General features: G+C 51.3%; 1 protein-coding gene across 1 annotated transcript in view; it reads left to right on the top strand.

The window, feature by feature from the left end:
* LOC144941603 (uncharacterized) overlaps positions 1-22,496 on the top strand; it is a 100,318-nt gene that overhangs the window by 66,039 nt on the left and 11,783 nt on the right. The window contains exons 23-30 of the mRNA XM_078867923.1: positions 8,076-8,207; positions 12,646-12,791; positions 14,019-14,051; positions 15,120-15,234; positions 17,058-17,107; positions 17,995-18,171; positions 18,676-18,793; positions 19,384-19,546. Of these exons, the coding sequence (XP_078724049.1) occupies positions 8,076-8,207; positions 12,646-12,791; positions 14,019-14,051; positions 15,120-15,234; positions 17,058-17,107; positions 17,995-18,171; positions 18,676-18,793; positions 19,384-19,546 (934 nt within the window). The remainder of the gene's footprint in view (positions 1-8,075; positions 8,208-12,645; positions 12,792-14,018; positions 14,052-15,119; positions 15,235-17,057; positions 17,108-17,994; positions 18,172-18,675; positions 18,794-19,383; positions 19,547-22,496) is intronic.

The following is a 22,496-nucleotide window of genomic DNA, read 5'->3' on the forward strand; positions in this document are numbered from 1 at the left end:
AGATCGGCCCCTTTCTACAAATTGAAATTTGCCAAGGAGGCCCAAATCGGTTCCACAGATGAAGCCTGATTGGTTGGTCTAGTCTGGCGGCAGGGCGAGGATGCTGATTTCAGCACGCAGATCCCCAATTCCCCCCCACACTTCCTCGGCTGCCGATTGGCCGCGTGTGGAACAGAGCCCCACTGATTCTACGCGGCAACTCGCCACCATGAGTATATCAAACTAAACTTAACAATTTATTTTATTTTACCAGTATGATGAACCTCTTTCATACTTAGCCAATCGTGCTAATCGGAGGTGCGTTGAAGGACAACAAATTAAACACAAAAAGCAGTTCTTATTAAATGGATTTGTCAATCTAGATGATGATTTAAAAGTGCATAGCTCCAGTGGCTTCCTAATGTGGGAATGAAGAGCGTTCCAGATGCTTGCAGAAGCGCATCTGAAAGCGCGCGATGCATGACTAGCCAAAAGCCACTGCGAGGATGACCAGAGTTCGCGTGATGGTTTATACTTCAGGTAAGGCCCACTGAGCTATATAGCTCTTTTTCAAAAGCAACCTGGCTATCTAGGATTGAAGCTTTCGTGACTGCAGGAATTACTATACGCGTTGGTTCTTTCGGTAAAGTCACGTATGTAGAAATAAAATAAAATAAAAATAAATCACGACGTTTCGAATTCAACACAAGCGCTTGTCCTCAGGTGAAAATGGCATAAAACCAAACAGCGAGGGAATTGGCCAGCAACATAGTTGGACACTGGGCCTGGTTGACCACGTGTTTCGGGGGACTGCTGAATCTTGTGTTCATCTTCTGGGTTGGGCACACCAACGTAGACGAAGGATGGGGACTCGTGGGCGGACGCGGGGTGCAGGGTGGCGGAGATGCATGCACGGGGAGGACATGCGGGGAGGGGTGTTTTGGGCAGTGCGGAGGGACGCGGCGAGCGGCACCACACCGGGAGGCATGCACACATGGAGAGGCACGCACGGGGGGACGCCCAGAGGGATAACGTGCAGGGACTTGTGTGGAGGGGTGACCGTGCATGGACGTGCAGGTGCCGATGCGGGCAACAGATCGGGGGAAGCACGTGGGAGGACAAAAACGGAGAAAGCACATGGGTGTGGTGTTGCTCGTTGTGTGCCTTTGTACTGCCCAAAACACCTTTCCCTGTGTCTTCTCTGTGTATGTATATCTGCTACCTTGTACCTCATGCCTGTTCATGAGTCCTTATCCTCTGTTTACATTGGTGTGTTCAACCTAGAAGATATACACCAGATGTAGCAGTCTTTTGAAATACGTGGTCAACCAGGTTTCGTGTCTAACTGTGTTGTTGGCCGACTGGGTTGCATCACGAGTTCGCGTCTCCCATCTTCTTGCTGTATTTGCCTCCGTGCAGTTTGCCGTTCTCGGTGTGCTCTGTGTGTTCTCTCACTGTGTGGTTTACGCCATTTTCAACTGAGGACGAGCGGTTGTGTTGCGTTCGAAACGTCGTGATTTATTTTAATTTAATTAAATTTTCATTTTATTTCTACATATGCTAATTTACCGAAAGAACCAATGAGTATAGTACAACCTGGCTATCACAAATGATAGATCAATGAAGTGGCAAATCACGTGAAAATTTATAGCAGCAAAATACTCAGCACTAGTTCATGCTAAATCTGGAGGGAAAAACCGGAGGACCCAGAGAAAAATCCACGTGACCACGGGGGGAGGAAGACATGCAAACTCCAAATATACAGCAGGCATCAGGGTTGGAATCAAACCCACGACCTCCTGAATACCAGATGAGGTAGTTAACATTTATTGCAATTGATCTTTTGCAATGCACCCCCCTGTCACCGGAATCCCTAAGAAGTGTAGTGACATAGAATCGGTCATGTAGCAGCATAGCACTGGCTGCTGGCAGGGAAGGGGATTTTCAGCTTACAGCAGCCCTGACTGACAGCAGGCCACGTGATAGACTAAAGAGCAATCTAGGGGAAAGGTTATGGAGGGGGCACATCGAGATCCCGCGAGTAGGTTCCAGAAGGGGGCATGGCCAGGAGCAGAGCCAGGCAACGCTGACAGTATAAGAAGGGCCCCTGGAGGGGACCTCGTGGCTGTCGTTTGGATTGGGATCCCGTCATGCTGCTGGAGTCTTCACCTTCGACTCCGTCGTCTCCGTCTTCACCATCTCGGCGTTGCCAGTCAGGCAGTCTACCAGCTGTCCTGACTGGGAACCGTAGTTACTAAGTGTTAACTGTTAGGCCATGCTAATAAACAGAGTGCCTCCTACTCTTAGTGTCTCTGAGTCAGTCACTACATTTGGCGTCAGAAGTGTTAAAGAAATGTAGTCATGTCCAAGTTGACCAAGAGGAAGATTCCGCCTATTTTTCCCTCGGGAGATGAGGATGACGGGGACGTGATCCCCCCCAACCGCCCCGGAATTGAGGACTCCAGAGATAAGTCCTGAAGCGGCGATCCCCGAGGAGCAGCAATGCAGGAACGTCGTCACCTCGCTGCCTGCAGCCGGAGAGGGGTGGCGCGAACTCACCGCATGTCTGGCGGGCTTGCTTTCTGTAGCAGCGGAGCTGGTTGTACAGCTTGGGTCTGCATGCCTACCGAGGATTTCTGCAGCACGGGGGCAGTGGGCGGGCAGCTCGACCGTCGCCACTGTGGAAACGCAGGAGATGGCAGAGCTCCAGCCTGCCCGGGCAGCTGCCCTTTTTCCCACCATGAGTGGGGCGCCAAAATTGTCCACCATTTTGTCGATCTGGCGGGTACCGCTTCCTGCCAAATTCGAGTTGCCATCGGTGCTTTGTCCGGAGGTATCTTCTCTTCAGAAGCGGCTGCCTTTTGTAAAATAATTTGTGGCTGCGGGGGGCGACTGGATGGCTTTCTAGCGTCGTTTTGCCGCTTCTTGCACCCTCACGGGATGGTCCGACGAGGAGGCGCTGTGAACCTTGCCCGCCACATTGGATGACGACTCCTTGGCGGCATTTGAGGCCATCCCTTCAAGCTTGCGCCCAGATGCCCGCTATTTTCGATCCGCCGTTCAATGTGCCTCGAAAATTCATGCTGCGAAGGCGGGGGAAGACTGAGACGCCCCTTCCCTTGCCTTTCGGAGCGCGTTGGTGTCACTGGGCCACGCTGCACATTTGCAGATGGAGAAGACGGCGCTGGACTCTCTGGCGCTGGAGAGATTGCTGTCACTGGCCCAGGAGCTCGGCATCTTTCTGCCTGCCATGGAAGAGGACGATTTATCATCCTTGAAGGTTGCCCGCTGCATCCAGGGCCATGTCAACTTACAGCAGTGGCCTGTGGTGGCCGCCTGCACAGGTTTCCCGGAGGACGAGGACGAGCTGGAACGTCAGGAGCCAGAGCGAGCCTGCCCTTCGTTCATCAGGAGCGTGCGTAGGAGGAATGGCGCGGGACAATGACGGGAGCAAGAACGGTGAAGCGGGACCCTCCTTCCCACCTGGAGTTCCCCGGTCACTTGTTTTAAGTGTGGCCAGCTGGGCCACATCACCAAGGGATGCTGTGCCAGCACTGGATCGTTCTCCTCGCCTTCGTCTTCCTCTGCCCTGATGACCTCTGCTTCCCCGGGCCCACAGCCAAGTCGCGATGCATCAGACACCTGGCCACCACAGTCATGTCAGGCATCTCCCTCTTCGAGCGCATCAAGTTCGCACACCGCCATCCCTCATCATGTCACGGCTTCCAAACGCCGGACTTCGGCATATAATGGGTGGCCGTGGGGCGCGGGACAATGCACCACGTTAGCGCAATCTGTCTTGGCGGCGGCGGAATTGTTCGCGGTTGTCAGGTTCATGTAGGGTGTGGAGTGTCGGCTAGTATAATTTCAGAACTTATTTATTACTCGATCATGTTGTATTAATCTAATGAATAGTGCGTGTGTTGCTGCTAATGGCGGGAGTTTGGATATTATAGGCCAGATATCGGCAAAAGTACGCATTGGAGACAATTAATTGGCAGGGCCAGTGTTAGTTTCTAAGACATTGGCTGTATCCTGTCTGTTGGGCACCGATTTCCTCAGAAGGATGCCCTTTAAGATCCTCGTGGATCAAGGGTGTATTGAACTGCCGTTGGGGCGGGGGTTGGCCACGGTTCAGGCCCTAGTGAAGGAGACCGTCACAGTTCCTCCAGGTGCTCAGATGTTGGTGCCCTTGCGGTTGCGGAAGCAGCTTGATCACGCAGACACCATTGGAGGGATCCTTTTAACCAATTCGAACAGAGCGATTCGGGTTCTCGCATTGGTGGGGGCCCCAACGATAGTAAGGGGGGACAAGGATCCCTTCTGCAAGTGTTGAACGTCGGGCTGGGTGCCGTGGTGGTCCAGGCGGGTACGGTGTTGGCCCACGCGACGGCCGCGTGTTGTGAGGAGGCCAGCGATATGGCCACAGAGGCGTTGCTGCGGTGGAGCAGGGCGGCAAGTCAGATGAGACTTGGATGGATGTGCTGTGTAAAGAAAATTCTAAGTTATCAGTGAGCAGGGGGGCGACTTGTGTGCATTGCTCCGGGAATTTGCTGACATTTTTAGTCATGGGAAATATGATATTGGCCGCACGTCACTATTGCAGTACTGAAATGATACGGGTAACACTATGAGACCTTTTTTACCAGTGGAAAAATATAGTGATAGGTTTTTACCCTTTCAACTGGTACAAAAACTGACACCTTTATACAAGGCATCATGTTTGCAATGGCGTCATCTGGTCCAACACCAATGGAGACTAGGCTCTAAGAAAAGCTGTATCGGGTGTGAACCAATCAACTTCAAGGACAGTGCATATCATTATCAGAGTTGTTTATTTTTGTTTGCATTTTGACTGCTTGTGTTGTGGTTATTGCAAACATGATGCCTTGTATAAAGGTGTCAGTTTTTGTACACGTTGAAAGGGTAAAAACCTATCACGATACGGGTAACGCCGCTCTTATATGGAAAATTCGTATAGGCTCAGTCCCAGGGAAAAGGACCATGTTTGGCAGGCGGTCGACGAAATGTTGGCCGCCGATATTATCTCCCCTTCCACCAGTCCGTGGCGAGCTCCTATTGTCCTTGTTAAAAAGCGGGATGGGAGTTTGCGTTTTTGCGGATTTTTGTAAATTAAATAAAGTCCCCATGGCGGAGGCATATCCGCTCCCACGGATGGACGACTCCTTGGACGCCCTGTCGGATGTGTGGTTTTTCTCCACCCTTGACTTGCTGTCAGGGTTTTGGCAGTTGCCTTTGGATGAAGGTTCCAAACCTAAAACCACGTTCCGAACACCCCAGGGGTTGTTCAATTTAACTGTCTTTCGATGGGTCTTCACACCTCTCCGGCCACATTTCAGCGACTTATGTAGCTGGTCTTAGCAGGTCTTTAGTGGGACTCGTGCCTCATTTATTTGGATGACGTAATTGTGTTCGGATGCACGTTGCAGGAGCACCTGTAGCGGTTGCGGTCGGTGTTTCTCAGGGTGCGGGCGGTCAATCTTAAATTCAAACCACAAAAGTGTCATCTTTTGCAGGCACCGTTTCGATATTTGGGCCACATTGTCAGCGAATTCGGGATAGCTACGGATCCCGACAAAACTGCGTGCGTGCGCACATGGCCGACCCCTACATCGGTGGGTGAGGTCTTGAGTTTTGCCGGGTTCGCGTCATACTACCGCCAGTTCGTACCCAAGTTTGCGACAATCGCTAAACCATTCCACGCTCTCACCGGAAAGGGTCAGAGATTTCAATGGGGGTAGGAGGAGGAGGCCGCGTTTGTTGTGCTGAGCAACGGCCTCGCCAACGTGCCTCACCTTGGGTACCCCGATTTCTCTCTGCTCTTTGTGTTGGATACAGACACCAGCGACACTGGAATCGGCGCTGTACTGTCCCAGGTAGTGAACGGTGTGGAGAGGGTTATGGCTTACGGGAGCCATGTGCTGTCCCCCACAGAGCAGCGTTATTGTGTGATGCACCGTGAATTGTTGGCCATTGTGCATTTTGTACAGCAGTACAGGCCATATCTTTATGGAAGGCAAATTTGTCGTGTGCACAGACCACGCGGCCCTTCAATATGCTTTGCGGGTTGACCAGCCGTCCGTCCAACTTTCCCGCTGGTTAGAATTTTTTCAGGACTACTCCCTCACGGTCACCTACAGGAAGGGTGCACGCCACTGCAACGCGGACACATTATCGCGGTTCCCGCCGAAGGACCGCTGTGCGTGTTTGAAGGGTGCCGGCCGATGTAAACCTGCGGCTGCAGGATTTCCGTGCACTGTTGTAGCATTGGTTGATGTTCCACCACCCACGACAACCGCTCCCTGTGACAACATGATTGGTCTCACGCATGCCGAATGGTGCCGCCTCCAAGTAGTGGATACCTCCTTGTTAAAATTACAGCGTTGCGTTGGAACGAGAGGTAGTTAAAAGGTACCAGCAGGAATGTCTCTAATAGCCCTTTGTTATGTGCTGTTGATGAGGTAGGATGAGGAATTGCAGCATTACTGCATCGTCGTGCCAACTGCTCTGCGGGGTAGAGTTACACTAGCTGTCCACGGAAAGTTAATGCACCTTGGGGTGCAGGAAACTTTGTTGACCTTGAAGCGTGACTTCTTTTGGCCTGGAATGTCGGAGGATGTGTACCACATGGTCAAATGTTGCGTTGAGTGCGCTCGCCGAAAGACTCGCCGAGGCAGGCTCGGCCACCGTTGCAATCCATCGTGGTGTCTCATATTAACGAGCTCATTACCCTCGACATCCTTCGCCTGTTTCCCGCCACTCAGAGGGGAAACAAATTCCTTCTTGTCAGGGTGGAATACCTGTCCCGTAGGCCGGTGGCATGGCCTCTGCCGGATCAGTCGGCTGCGTCCATCACGGATGCGTTCCTACATGGGTAAGTTTTGGACAAAGGGGCCCCGGAACACCTCCTTACAGACCAGGGTCGAAATTTTTCGTAAAAATTGTTAATGAAGGTGTGCGACTCCCTGGGCACTAAAAAGATCTAGATGTTGCCCTACCACCCCCAGACTGATGGGATGGTAGAGCGCTTGCACAGGACTCTTATGTCCATGCTGTGCCAACAGGTTAACGAGACACAGTCTGACTGGGATTTGCACGTTCCGGGTGTTCTCGCCGCGTATAGAATGGCCCCTCACGCCTCAACAGGGGTCTCCCCCTTTTTCATCATGTATGGGAGGGAATGTGACCCCCCATTAAGGCTCAGTTAGGCATGGACCTGGGCGAAAAACAAGTCGCTGTGCCCATGCCCATGCAGCTTACGATCAGGCGGCTGACGGAAGCGCAGGAGGTGTCTCGGGGAAATTCGGCCAAATGGCAAGCCGCCAATGAGAAGCTTGTAGGATTCCGTGAATCCGGAAACCCATGGACCCCTGGGAATAAGGCATGGTTACATTGCCCCCAAGGGGGGGGGGGGGGAGTGATGTAGTGACATAGAATCGGTCACGTAACAGCATAGCGCTGGCTGCTGGCAGGGAAGGGGATCTGCAGCTTACAGCAGCCCTGACTGACAGCAGGCCACGTGATAGACCAGAGAGGGATCTAGGCGAAAGATTATGGAAGGGGCACATCGAGAACCTGCTAGTAGGTTCTAGAAGGAGGCGTGGCCAGGGGCAGAGCCAGGCCACGCTGACAGTATAAGAGGGGCCCCGGGAGGGAACCTCGTGGCTGTCATTTGGAGTGGGATCCCGTCGTGCTGCTGGAGTCTTCACCATCGTCTCCGTCTTCACCATCTCGTCATCGCTGGTCAGGCAGTCTACCAGCTGTCCTGACTGGGAACCGTAGTTACTAAGTGTAACTGTTAGCCGTATTAATAAACAGAGTGCCTCCTACTCTTAGTGTCTCTGAGTCAGTCACTACAGAAGCATGAAACCGAATTTTACGTGAATTGAGTCGGACACTTGAGAGCTACGTGCTGGGTGTTGAAGACAAAGGGGGCGACGTGGGTAAGGTGAATGGATTTATATGGCATGCGGCACGTGGTGGTCGTTAGCCGTTGGCTAGTTCCCGGGACTGTGTCATACGCGATGTACGCGTGTGCCTTTTGCATTGTAGATTCGTATGATCCTGTCTTGCAGCTCATGAGCCGAGCAGGAGTGGAGTGCCTGCAACTGATACTGCTTTGCCAGGTGACCCACAAGAACGGGCTGGTTGCAGCCCTGCAGCAGGCCAGCTTCTGCCAGCTGTCACCCTTGCCTCACAAGTCAAAGGTGAAAAATGGAGCACACTTGAATGTTTCATGTCCCAAAGACAATCGAAATCCCCTGCGTAACTTTTAACAGAATTCTGGACCAAGTGCTTTTAGTGAGCACCTATGAAGGCTGGTACGGCACACGAGGTGGTGGGTGGCCAGCACAATGCCTGGCTGCCTTTGTCTCCCCAGCGCTTTCTTCTTAGGTTTTTTCGGTAAAGTCACGTAGAAAGTAAAATAATGATTTCCCAGATTGATGTAGCCCTCAGAGGCATAGGACACATCCATGCGGATGTAGCAAGAGCTGAAATAGCTACTATTCTTAAGAATGCTAAGAAACCCACTAGTAACATCAGCAAAAACGAACGCTCTGAACTCGCGGACCTAAAAAAGAGAGATGATATAGTCATCCTCTCGGCAGACAAGGGCAATGCCACGGTCATCATGGATAAAGATTCATACAACAACAAAATCCTGGACCTTCTTAATGATGGGAGTTACTCCAAAATTAAAAACGATCCCACTAAAAGCCTAACGACGAAAACCAACAGTATCATCACGAGTTCGACTTCCCTAATCGAACCAAGCAAACGTCCCTCTCTAAAACCATCGGCGGCAAGACCTCCCAGACTCTATGGTTTTCCCAAAATCCATAAGGAAGGCACCCCGCTACGACCCATTGTGTCGACGATAAACTCTCCTACGTACAAACTAGCCCGTTTTCTATCAGATACTCTGTTCCCTTTCACAGGCAAGACCTCTTCAGCAGTACTCAACTCAACCCAATTAGTCTCTATGGTTAAGGACATGGTACTATCTCCTGATGACATCCTCGTCAGCTTTGATGTAGTATCTTTGTTTACCAAAGTCCCAGTACCGGACACCCTAACAATAATTGAGGACTTAGTCCAACATGGATTGAATTCTGATGCACCTGCGCTGGTTAGGCATTGCCTCACCAACACCTATTTTACCTCGAATGGCACCTTCTACAAACAGAATGAGGGTACCCCTATGGGCTCCCCTTTGTCACCAGTTATAGCCAACATATTCATGGAAAAGTTTGAATCAGACGCCATCCAGACATCCACCCTGCGTCCTTCCCTGTGGAAGAGATATGTGGATGACACTTTCGTCATCTGGCCACATGGCCTCCCAGCATTGAACCACTTCTTGGACCACATCAATTCTAGACACCCATCCATCAGATTCACCATGGAAGTGGAGAAAGACGGTAAACTACCATTCTTGGATATTCTGTTTGAGAGGAGTCCTGACGGTTCCTTGGGACATTCTGTCTACAGAAAAGCCACCCACACAGACTCCTACTTGAAACCGGATTCCCACCACCACCCATCTCAAAAGAACTCTCTCATCAAAACGCTATACCACAGAGCACATGGCATTTCTGACAAACACCACCTGACCGGTGAATTAAGACATGTACATCGGGCCCTCAGGATGAACGGATACTCTGACCGTACTATCCGCCAAGCTGTCTCTCCCACCACACAGAAACAGCCACATGAAACTCCGACCAAAACCATCACGTTACCATACATAGCTGGCGTGACCAAAAAGATCTCCAAAATTCTAAACAAACATAAGATCCAAGTCCGATTCAGTACAGTGCATAAAATCCGTGATCTGATTCCATCTGTGAAGGATGTCGTTCCTGACTTACAGTATCCTGGAGTCTACAAATTGAGTTGCATTTGTGGTGATTGCTACATTGGAGAAACGAAACGTCATGTTTCTGATCGTGTCCGCGAGCACAAGTCAGATCTGAAACACGGCAGAACTGATTCTTCTGCCGTGGCCGATCATTGCTACAACTCGGTGGGCTCTCATGAAATTGTCTTTTCCGAGACGAAGGTTCTCTGCAAACCTCCCGGCTACCATCAACGGTTTGTACACGAAGCCATACAAATATACAAACACAGACATAATTTCAACCGTGATGATGGGTACAAACTTAGTAATCATTGGAAAGATGTTATCAACCACGCAAAAAAGACTTAATCACAAATTTGTTGGACCATCTTATCTGACAGGCACTATTTTACTGTACTTTACCGAGTGTTAACATCCCCAGTTATTTTAACAGTACTCTCTTCATTGTTCAGCCAGCGTTGGTATAAACATGGGCATTTTCGTTCTTTTGTCTATCATGTGTATCAGACCCCCCCTCCCCCTCTCTCTCCATTGTGTTGGCGTGTGCAGTAATTGGCCGCTTGCGCACAAGCGCTTCCACGTCCGTCGCCCACCCTTTTGGCCTCGCCCCCCCCCCGCCCCCCCCTCCCTCCCGATACGTTCCATTCATTGGCTACCATAGTCTGATGAGCTCCCCCTAAGTTTGTACCCATCATCATTTTCGTTCTTTTGTCTATCATGTGTATTAGACCTCCCCTCCTCCTCTCTGCCCATTGTGTTGGCGGGTGCAGTGGCTGGCCGCTTGCGCACAATCACTCCATTGTGTTGGCGTGTGCAGTAATTGGCCGCTTGCGCACAAGCGCTTCCACGTCCATCGCCCACCCTTTTGGCCTCGCCCCCCCTCCCTCCCGATACGTTCCTTTCATTGGCTACCATAGTCTGATGAGCTCCCCCCTCCCTCTCCCTCCCCCCTCAACTCGCTTTTAAGGGATTACATCTTGAATCATTGCCTCACTTGATACAGCTAATCTGGCTGTGACGGTCCCACCTGATGACGGAGACTTGTGTTGCCTCCGAAACGTCGTGATTTTTTTATTTATTTTATTTTACTTTCTACGTGACTTTACCGAAAAAACCTAAGAAGATGATTCCTTGCAGTCACGAAAGCTTCAAATCTAGAATTAATGCTCCCCAGCGCTGATGTTTACACACTGCACCAGGTACTCATTTAAGGCTGAGTCAACCTAGGGGAGGCCAAATATTCATGACATGCTAATCCTGCTCCAAGTACCAAAACTCTGCTGTCCTCTGTATATTTCAATGTTATTGGCCAATTATTAAATTTTTAGACTTAACTTTCGTGACTGCAGGGATTCATATATTGGTTATTTCGGTAAAGTCACGTAGATAGAAAACAAAAATATAAATTAAAAGCAAAAAACCCACGACGTTTCGTCTCTCCACCTGAAGAAGACCGCTTGTGTTGCGATCGAAACGTCGTGGGTTTTTTGCTTTTAATTTTGTTTTTTGTTTTCTATCTACGTGACTTTACCGAAAGAACCAAGAATAACAATTATTGAATGTTTCCATGTGGGAGGAAACCGGAGCACCCAGAGAAAACCCACACGTGCGAGGTGGAAACACTGTATCCCATAAAGATGGAACAGGTGGAGTCCACATTTTTGCTTTACTGCATTCTCCTGGCAAGCCAGGGTATGGCTCCTCCTCAATGCCCACCCTTGGGAAGGAAGTTTCGCAACATTTGTGCGATCCACCAACCCTCGCTGCTGCCTCCACAGTGCTGGATTACAGGCAGCCACGTGCGTAGCCACCTCTGTCCGGCTGTACAAGCACATCCTGCCTTGTTACCACTGCACTGTTATGATTCTGTGTGCTCCACAGTGTACCAAAATACAATACTTGATTAATGATGCAGCACTCACGGATACACTCCAGTCACTTGCTCACCGGTGGTCAGTTACTATTCCCGTGAAATTCACTCATTGATTGCTCCACCCAGACTGACTGTTTGCCAGTCTACCAGATTGATTGTTTCATCTCATCAACGCTGTGTTCAACCACCACACTGCTGGTCACAACAACACACTCACCCACCCGCTCACTCACACACTTACCCACTCATTCACTCACTGATTCACCCACTCACTTATTCACTGACTCACTCACCACACTGCCGGTCACAACACTTCTCTTTTTGCTTCTTCCCTTGCACTGCTGCACCTTAGCAATCCCTCCCATCATCATCTCATTTCTCAATCTCTTACGATAGTAACCTTGCAACAATTCAATAAACGTGTCAACTCTTGGTTTATGACAACGTTGGTTAGAGTAAACACATTTTCGAATTTGATCTCTTACAACTAAAGTAAACTACAAACGAAACTATTTTATTTTACCAGGTAAAGCCCACTCAGCTAGCTTATCACGTGGAAATTTACAGCAGCCAAATACACTGAATGCACAATGATTATAAATGTGGAAGGAAAAACCAGAAAACCTGGAGAAAATCCATGCAACTACGGGACATGCAAACTCCAAATATACAGCAGGCGTCTAGGGTCGGAATCGAAAGCACGACCTCCTGTATACCAGGAGAGGAAGTTAACATCTCGCCACCACGGCGCCCCAACAACATTGGCGGTGCTGTTTGTTGCTGACGGCTTGACGTTTTGGACCTCTGGGTCCGTGCCTGGCAACTAGGCGGTCGTGCGCCATGCCGGCTGCAATCAGTGATTACTAACCGCGCCCGCCCACCGCGTGTGTGCCTGCGCCCATGTTGGCAGTCGGCCGAGGACTCGGAGGGCTCGAGCCGCCTGAGCTCGGCGTCCGTGGGCACGCCGAGCGCGTCGGGGCGCTCCGAGTCCGAGTGGGGGGGCCCCGCCGGTGCCCCCGGCCTCTCCGCCAAGCACCCGTTCCTTGGCAAGAAAAGGTCTCCCCCCGCACATCTCCCTCGCTCACTCTCTCACGCCAAGTCACGAGCTCAGCACAATTGTAACCCCCCTCTGAATCGACACGGTGCCCTCTCCTGCGCACCTCGATCTCGGTCAGGGTCTTGGGGTGTTTTGGCGTTTACTGTGGTAATTGTGGATCTCCCTTCTGGTACCCCTCCCTCTCCACGGTTGTGGGACTCCCTACTGGTGACCCTTCCCCCAGGTGTGGGACTCCCTGCTGGTGACCCCCCACAATTGTGGGACTCCCTCCCATTGGAGATGAGGCTCTTCTAGGACAGTTTTGAAATTTCTTAAGTGCTGACTACAGACACATCTTCATAAAACATATTTCTATCTCCTTACATATTATGTTGTTATTTTCACGCACGGCGCTTGAGACTTTATTGTGAAAGGAACCTGATAAGTGCAATTGATTATTATTACATGTGTGCGGTAATATGTTTCTGGTAATCCGTGTAGTCTCTTGGTCACAGAGAAGGTACGGGGGTGGTGAGGGAGGAATGAGAGAACATCGAGTTTGTGATGCTCTGATGGGGAGAGAGAATTGCGTACAGCAGTGACATAAGGGTACGATAAGGATATAAGACAAGGGAAGAGTTTAAACTAAATGTTTAATGCATATTAATAAGGTCATCATGGCCAATGGCCACTAGCTACAAGAGGGGACAGCCTCTCGCTAAGCAGATGTTAATGGGAAGTTTTGATGAAAGACCAATGGGGTTGAACTCATGAATCGAGGAATGTATGAGGTAAATAGGTCAGAGAGAGAGAGAGACATGGCGAACTTAATCCGAGTTGGTGGCGAATGTCGGGCATTGTTATTGCTGCGGATTTTTGGGGAGCGGCAGTGCAGAGGTTAGCACACTGCACTACGAACCCGGCTACCTAAGTTCAATTACCGCTCACGACTAACACCAGTGACGATTATCTGTACCGATTCTAGGTCTGCCCTAGGTGCACTCAGCCTCAAATGAGTACCTGGTGCGGTGTGTAAAAACATCGCCACTGGGGAGACGGAGGTGGCCGGGCATGTTGCTAGCCACCCATCCCCCTCCCCATGCGCCGTGCAGGCCTTCGTAGGTGCTTGCTAACAGCACTTGCCCCAAAAATATGTCACAGGCTATACGGGGGACCTTTGTCTTTGTATTGCTGTGGGTGCCAATTCACTTCACGTTGTGTTTCCCCGATGGCTGTGTCTACTGCAGCGTGACGTTCGCAGACACCCAGAGCTCCACATGGTGAGGATGCACTGGGGCTCACCACTCTCTCCTTCGACCGTCTACCAGCCGATGCGCAATTATCCTCACCGCACACTTCAATTATTCGCGTGAGATTGTTCTATCGACCTTTCAAGTCATTTATTATTATTCTAATCATAATCGTCATTATTATTACTATGCTTATTTATGCAAGGAAGGCCTCACTAAGTCTCACGCCTGAGAGCCCCGGCTGTCAATCGGTATCCCCCACAGAATTGGCCGGGTGGCCCCAATGGAAGAGCGAGTGGCTCGCAATCGCAACGTCACGAGTTCAAATCCTGATTGTACATACAGGTGTAGTGAATCACTCGGAGACATTAACAGTAGGAGGCACTATATTTATTATAGCCTTCACCGGTACAAGAGGTAACTATGCTAGGGTCAGGACAGCTAACAGGCTGCCTGACCAACAACGCCGACGACGTGAAGACTGTGACGAGGACTCCAGTAGCACGACGGTTCCACTCAAAACAACAGCCCCGAACCCTCGCTCGGGGTCTTTCCTTTATACACCCAGCGTGACCTCGCTCTGCCTTCGGCCATGCCCCCCTTTTGGAACCCACAAGAAGGTTTCCGGGCTTTACCACACGTACCCCCTCTGTCCCCCTTGCCTCACGTCCCTCTCTCTGGCTCATCACATCCTGCTGGCAGACAGGGCTACTACACCTCCGATCCCCTTCTGTATCAGCAACCAGCGCTATGCACCACAGTGACCCATTCCATGTCACTACACATGTATGTTGAACTTATTTCGCACCGTACCTAGCCAACTGTGATCATCGGAGGTGTGGGGAAAAGACAACAAACTAAACACAAAAAGCTGTTCTAAAGAAATTATTTTCAATTTGATTGAGGTTGGGGGGGTTGACTCAGCCCATCCTTCCGGGGTCGATAAATAGGTACTGCTCTATGGGGAAGTCAATGGTGGTTATCCTATAGATAGACTAGCATCCGCCAGAGTCATGTGGAATTTCGAGCACTAGCTCAGCAGGGCTGTGATCGGAGGGTGAGCACCGACGGAGCTCTCGTGGTGTCCCCGCGACGCAGGCTCGCGGCGCAGGCGTTCGTGTCGCTGCAGCTGGAGCGACGAGGGGCACGCGATGCCGCGCTGCGCGGATTCCTCCGCTGGAAGGGAGCGCATGGAGCGCTCGCCACGCACGCGGTGTGGACTCGCACGCTCACTCGCTCACCTCGCCCCGCTGCACTCACCGCACACCCCAAATATACCGCGCTCGCCACGCACGTGGTGCAGACTCGCACGCTAACTCACTGACTCGGCCCCACCACGCACATCCGAAACACGAAATACACAGCACACGACACCACCAGAGACACTCCAAATACGACACTCAATAAACACACAGCACACGAAACTAAATACACATTGTGTTTAGTGTAGTGCGCTACTATGCAGCAGTAGCAGCCTCACACTGCTGTGCGCACAACCCTTTTGTAATCTGCTGCTGGATGAGGCCCTCCGCAAACAGTGTGCCATATTTGACTATACTTCACCACACTGGTCAGTGCGGGTTAGTGAACATGGGCAGCGCAGATGTGTCAGCATAGTACAGTACAATGGACTTCCTGCACTGCCTTCTGTTGTCCACCGCGTAACCCCGTGACCTATAAACAAACAATTAAACTTTTTTTTTTCCAGGTAAGGCCCACTGAGCTATATAGCTCCTTTTCAGAAGCGACCTGGCCACAAATGGTAGCTCAACGAAGTGGCTCATCATGTCGAAATACTCTAAACGCACAATGATTTTAAATGCGGAGGGAAAAACCGAGGACCCGGAGGAAAATCCATGTGACAACAGAGAAGGAGAGAGACATGTAAACTCCAAATATACAGCAGGCATCAGGGTCGGGATCAAACCCACCACCTCCTTCATACCGGGCGAGGAAGTTAACATCTCCTAGCCACCGTGGCCCCTGTACTCCATGCAGGTTTGCAGCACGGATCGTTTGATGCTGCCCTGGTCCGGAATAGCTTGTGCCAGGATCTCTCCACCAGGCAGACTGCCAGGCGCATGCGGGCAGCACGACCTCCTCCCGTTCGCTGCACACTCGGAGAGACGTTAACGACACAAGCGCCATGAGCTGCTTCGGCGTGAGGCGCGAGGCCCAGGCTAGACGAGTAACTTCAAGAAGTTATTGACATTCGGGAAAAGCAGCTGGCCTTGGAGAGATCAGAACGTGGCCAGAAGCGATGGAACTCGACGGTCGAGCCTGCGAGTGGAATGGCAGCCAAAGATGGAGCGAATAATAATAATAATAGTACAATTTGTAACGCGCGCAAATTTGCAGACGTAGTGGCCGCAACTCAGAGGCGCGGAGCCAAGCTCAGAGTCGCTCAAAAGCATGATTGTAGAGGTGAGTTTTTAAGTGTCTCTTGAAGGAGGCGATTGAGGTGATGCTGCGAATGTGCAGAGGGATATCGTTTCAGACTGTTGGGGCTGCCACCGAGAAGCGGCGCGTAGACATGACCATCCTGGATCTTGGTATCGAGAGGAGGTCGTGAGTCGCGCTGCGCAGGCATCTGCCGTGTGCTGAGCTGCAAGTTGTCAATAATGAAGAAAGATACGGCGGGCAGGCGGATATGAAGGCATTGTGGAAGAGGCAGGCGGTCTTGTATGTGACCCTGCTGGCGATGGGGAGTCAGTTGAGAGCGCGGAGACGAGCTAGTGAGTCGAGGCGGGGATGAGTGTGGGCAATGACGACGCGTGCTAGGTTATTTTGTAGTCTTTGAAGTTTCTTTAGGTTGCCAGCGGAGGTCCGGACAAGGACGGAGTTACAATAGTCAAGGCGAGACCCAACTATGCAACATGCGATAAGATCGTCCGCAGGTGGAGCGAGGTGATTGTTGGCCCCGTAGAATGAGGATGAACTTGACAAATCGGCTAATGGCGTTTCACTTGTCCTGTACATGCGAGCGAAGTATCCGTTCAGATTTAAACTCCGTGTCTTGGTTTGCTCTCTTTTCAGGAGGAGGTGGATAAAATTAAAAGAACCCTCATTGTGGAATTTTGCCAAAGGTAACATTTTTATTTTTTTTAATTCTTCATCAGAAGGGATTTTATAGTAGTTATCCCCTCATTTCAAATTAATCCCATTTCCCTCTCCAGTTCAGCTTGGTTTGGAGTCGACAAATTGTACGTAGCAATGGTTAACTCCAGAAGGTATGCTGTTCATACCCAGTGTGGCAAGTGCTGTTAGCGAGCACCTATGAACCCTGGCACGGGACAAGAGGGATGGGAGGTCAACATCACAACTGATCGCCTTTGTCACCCAAGGACTGATGTTTACATCTTGAACCAAGTACTGATTATAAGGCTGAGTCGACCTAGAGGAAGCCCAGGACCGGTTCAATTAGTTTTCTGTCACCATGAGCAGGAATTGAACCTGGATCACCGGGCCCACAGCGCAGCGCGTCAACCGCTGCACAACCATTTTAAAGGACACCAACAGCGGCATATTTAATTCAAACAGCCATTCTAATGTAGATTGAGAGAGTTATACAGTCACGTAGGTATAAAAATTAATTAAATACATAATTTTATACCTCCGTGACTTTACCGAAAGAACCAAAGAGTATGGATTCCTGCAGTCACGAAAACTTCAAATCTAGATTAGACTTATACAGCATTGATCGGTTGATTGCAATAAATAATGTTGCCAATTGCAACTGTTGGCCGGCATCATGAATGTGCCAGTGTTTCGTGTTCCAATCCCACGAGCTCGTGGATGTGGGGTGTCCATGTGGGTGGGATCCATCACGCTCACAGGGAGCGGCCGCGATGTCATTGCCTCCATGCCTGTGACTGCTGCTGCACAGCTGGGCTCGACTCACACGCTTGGTGCGGCGCGGTGTGGTTTGGTTCGGTATGGTTCGGTGTGGTTTGGTGCGGTGTGGGCCATGCAGTGTGGCGTTGAGGATGGCCCAGTTCTCGGCGCGTGGGCAGATCCTGGCAAGCTACGCGGGGCTGCGCACTGCGCTGGCCGCCGTGCCTGCACTGCGTGACTCGCACTTCATGCTGGGGGACGGCAGGGAGAGGAAGGGGGAGCGCGACTCGGAGGCTGGACTCACGGCCGATCCCAGGTGTGGGCCACACAAAGACAACGATCCCCCTTGTAGCCTTAACAGACTGTAGGGGCAAGTGCTGTTAGCGAGCACCTATGAAGGCTGGTATGGCGCACGAGTGGCAATGTTTACACACCGCATCGGAAAACTCATTTGAGGCTGAGTCTACTTAGGGGAGGCCTAGGACCTTTGAAATAATCGCCACTGGCGTTGACCTTGAGCGGGAATCGAACCTGGGTCGCCGGGTTAGGAACGCAGCGCGCTAACTGCTACACTGCCGCTCCCTACCTATTCACCACACACACACATTTACAACAGACACTTATTCACTCAGGTTGGTCTCATGCACTCAACGCGCGTGCTCATCGTTATCTCACGGTATTCTCACCGCGTGCTCACCATGCTCACCGTGTGCTCACTGTGCTCACCGTGCTTTCACCGTGTCCTTACTGCGTGCGCTAACCGTGCTCACGATCCTCTTCCCGTGTCCTCACCGTGCTCGCTCGCCGCGCCTCGCGGTAGGCGGCTGCAGGCCCGGCCACGCCGCGTCCTCTCCGCCGACGGCAGTGTCTTCCTCAACGCCTGGTTCATCCCGCACCCCCGCGAGGTGCTGCAGATGTTCAGCACCCTGGAGGACGTGGTAACAACGCCCAACTGCACGTGCCGCGCTCCGCATCGTTCGGAGCGCCATGGAACCGTCTCTCTGTTGCCTGCGAACGACAGTCACTTGTCTGTAACATGAAGAAGTGATCGCCGACCGTGATATGAAACATGGCACTGCAGCATGTCACCATCACCTCCATCATCAGCATCATCAGCATCGTCAGCATCGTCTGCACCACCATCATCATCACCAAAAAAAGAGCCCCCACATAGCCTCAACGGACTGTTCGGGCAAGTGCTGTTAGCAAGCACCTATGAATGCCGGCATTCATAGATGTTATACACATTGCACCAGGTACTCATTTGAGGCTGAGTCGACCTAGGGGAGGTCTAGGAACAGTTCGGATATGATCATTACCATCATGATCTATCTGTGTGGGATAGAGTGTTTCCCCCTCGCACGCAGTGATTTCCTCCGGGTGCTCCGGTTTTGTCCCACATGTAAAACACTCATCAATTGTCCAACAACATCACCACAATAACACCTTGGGAAATCACCACCATCGTCACCGTTATTACACGCGAGCGTGCACTTGACAGTGTGCGGCCCCGCTCTCTGTTCCCCAGCACTGCTACCGCGCCCTGCGCCTGGTGCTGCACATCGCGTGCGCGCTGCACGACATTGTGCGCACGCTGAGCGTGAGCGCGCTGAGCGTGAGCGCACCGCTCGGCACCTCCCAGCTGCCCGTCGCAACGCAGCTCTCATCGTGCAGGGAGACCCACGCCATCGGTGAGTGCGGACCACCGCAGCTGCCGTCGCTATGCATGTGTGTGTGCTCGTTGAGATTCTTCAGCAACATATGTAGCCAGCCGTGCTAATTGAAGGTGTGAAGGAGGCAAAGGAGGCCATCTCACAAGAAGCTCGGGTTGCTCCCTTCCTCGTGGGCGGGTGTCGAGGAGGAGCCATGCCCTGGCTCGCCAGGAGAAGGTGGTACAGAAAAATTGTGGACTCTACCTGTTCCATCTGTGTGGGATAGAGTTTCCTCCTCGCACGAGTGGGTTTACTTCTGGTGCTCCGATCTCCTACCATAAGTAAACACTCATTAATTGGCTGATAACACCTTCATATGTGCAGGACCACAGAGCTTGGCTGCCTTCCTGCTTGTCTGTGGTCCCTCACGCCCCCGAGTCATCTTTTCTCTTTCTCTAAAAGGGACAGCGAATACGGAGTCGTGCGGTCGAAGTAAAATTTTTAAAATTTATTATTACTGCTGTACAAAAGCACAGATTTACAGCAACGTTAAAGCGGTACTGTTGTATGGCTCGGAGAGTTGGCGTGTCGTCAGGACTGACACAAAAAGGGTGGAGTCCTTCCGTAACAGCTGCCTCAGGAGAATCGGCTGCATCTTCTGGCCAAACAAAACCGACAACACCGAACGGTACAAGAAGACCCGGTTGTCCTAGTATCACACACGAGACGTCGAGAGATGGCGACTCAGATGGCTTGGACATGTACTCAGAATGGACCAGAGGACCGTACACCAAAAATTGCTCTAAGATGGACACCACCGGGCAAAAGGAAACCCAGGAGAGCCGAGACCACCTGGTGCAAGACCGTGTAAAGCAGGAGCTGGCAGCAGCGATCGACCTCTCTTGGGGCGAGTTTCAACATGTTGCCAAGGACAGGGAGAAGTGGAGGGAACTCATTGTGGCCTCATGTCCCATAGAGGATGAAGAGGAGTAACTTAACTAACTAACACAGCACAGTTTCGGCCGAAGCTGTAATCCTGCTCCTGTCATATCTGGGGTGGAGGACCCAGTTCCTACCTCGCTGCACATGAGAGGATGCCCACGGAAATGTGCGAGGTTTGTCCAGAGTGCCGATTGAAATGTGCCGTTGTGGAGGATCATGGCTAATAATAAATAACACATCAAGTGCGATTGTACAGCTGCGATGTTGGTGTTTGTCACGATAGAGATATCTGTTTGTTTGAAAAAAACTGAATTGGTGGATCTGGGTGGCTGTCAACCCCCATCACAGTCGCTCAGCCAGCACAACATATGCGGCACAGCCTTGCTCAACATTCAGGGTCACTGTGCAGTAAGATATATATTGTTAAGTTATATTTTGTGTGTGTTTAGTTTGTTGTCTCTCCCCCCCCCCCACACCTCCAATTAGCACGGTTGGCTAAGTACGGTGGGAAAGAAATTCAACACACACACAGTGCATAAGGCGCCTTGAGACATTAGTGCATAAGGCGCCTTGAGACATTAGTGCAAGGCGCCTTAAAAAAAAGTCAATTATTATCATATATCTCAGATTCACGTTAAGTTTGCGCGACAGCCATAAATATGGCCGCTGTCTGGTTGTGAGTAGTTATCCCGATATATTCCAATGTAGACCAAACCCCAGACATTTCTGTCAGGCGGCACTAGGTCTATTATTAAACCTGTGCAGTTTACTATTATCAAGTTCATCGCAGTATCAGTACCAGATCTCGGCACAAATCAATTCCTGCCATCCACACGCAGGTTCCGATTGCCAGGATGTCTGGATCAAATCCAGGTAGCGACCCCTGAGTGTGACTCACACCCCTGTACACCTTTCTGTGACACTACAGGTTGCCACGGTGGCAAGATCTTAACTACCTCACCTGGTATTCAGGAGGTTGTGGGTTCGATCCCGACCCTGACGCCTGAATATTTGGAGTTTCCATGTCTCTCTCCCCGTGATCGCTTCCATTTTTCTCCAGGTCCTGTGGTTTTTTCCTCCACATTTAGAAACATGCGTTTCGAGTATTTGGCTGCTATAAATTTCCACATGATAAGCCACTTCGTTGAACTATGATTTGTTGCCAGGTCGCTTCTGTAAAAGAGATTCATAACTCAGTGGGCCTTACCTGGTAAAATATAAAAAAGATTAGTTTCGTACCTGCAGTCAGGTGATGCTGTGGCTGAACACTCGACTCACGGAACATGAGACACTGTTAAAATCCCAAGTCGGTAAATAAGCCAATCATCCCTCGAGTGTCGACAAAACGAGTACCGCATTGCGGGATGTCAGCAGGGGTTATCTTTTTGGGATAAACTGGTCCCTGCCATGGAAACGTGGATTTTCCACCACAGACTGTGGACTGCCACTGGAGATAAGTGCTGCCACAAGCTCACTTGAGGGAGGATGCTGGCGGGAGCTGTGTTGTGAACTTCCAAGCCAGCGACTGAGAGAAGCAGCTGGTGCCCCAGTGCAGCCCTCGCTGGGGGTGAAGCCACGCTGCTGCTGTGTGACGATGCCGTGCTGCTGTGTGACGATGCCGTGCTGCTGTGTGACGATGCCGTGCTGCTGTGTGACGATGCCGTGCTGCTGTGTGACGATGCCGTGCTGCTGTGTGACGATGCCGTGCTGCTGTGTGACGATGCCGTGCTGCTGTGTGACCATGCCGTGCTGCTGTGTGACGATGCCGTGCTGCTGTGTGACGATGCCGTGCTGCTGTGTGACGATGCCGTGCTGCTGTGTGACGATGCCGTGCTGCTGTGTGACGATGCCGTGCTGCTGTGTGACGATGCCGTGCTGCTGTGTGACCGTGCCGTGCTGCTGTGTGACGATGCCGTGCTGCTGTGTGACCGTGCCGTGCTGCTGTGTGACGATGCCGTGCTGCTGTGTGACCGTGCCGTGCTGCTGTGTGACGATGCCGTGCTGCTGTGTGACGATGCCGTGCTGCTGTGTGACGGTGCCGTGCTGC

The sequence above is a fragment of the Lampetra fluviatilis genome, chromosome 25 (genome assembly GCF_964198595.1).
Source record: "Lampetra fluviatilis chromosome 25, kcLamFluv1.1, whole genome shotgun sequence".
NCBI lineage: Eukaryota > Metazoa > Chordata > Hyperoartia > Petromyzontiformes > Petromyzontidae > Lampetra > Lampetra fluviatilis.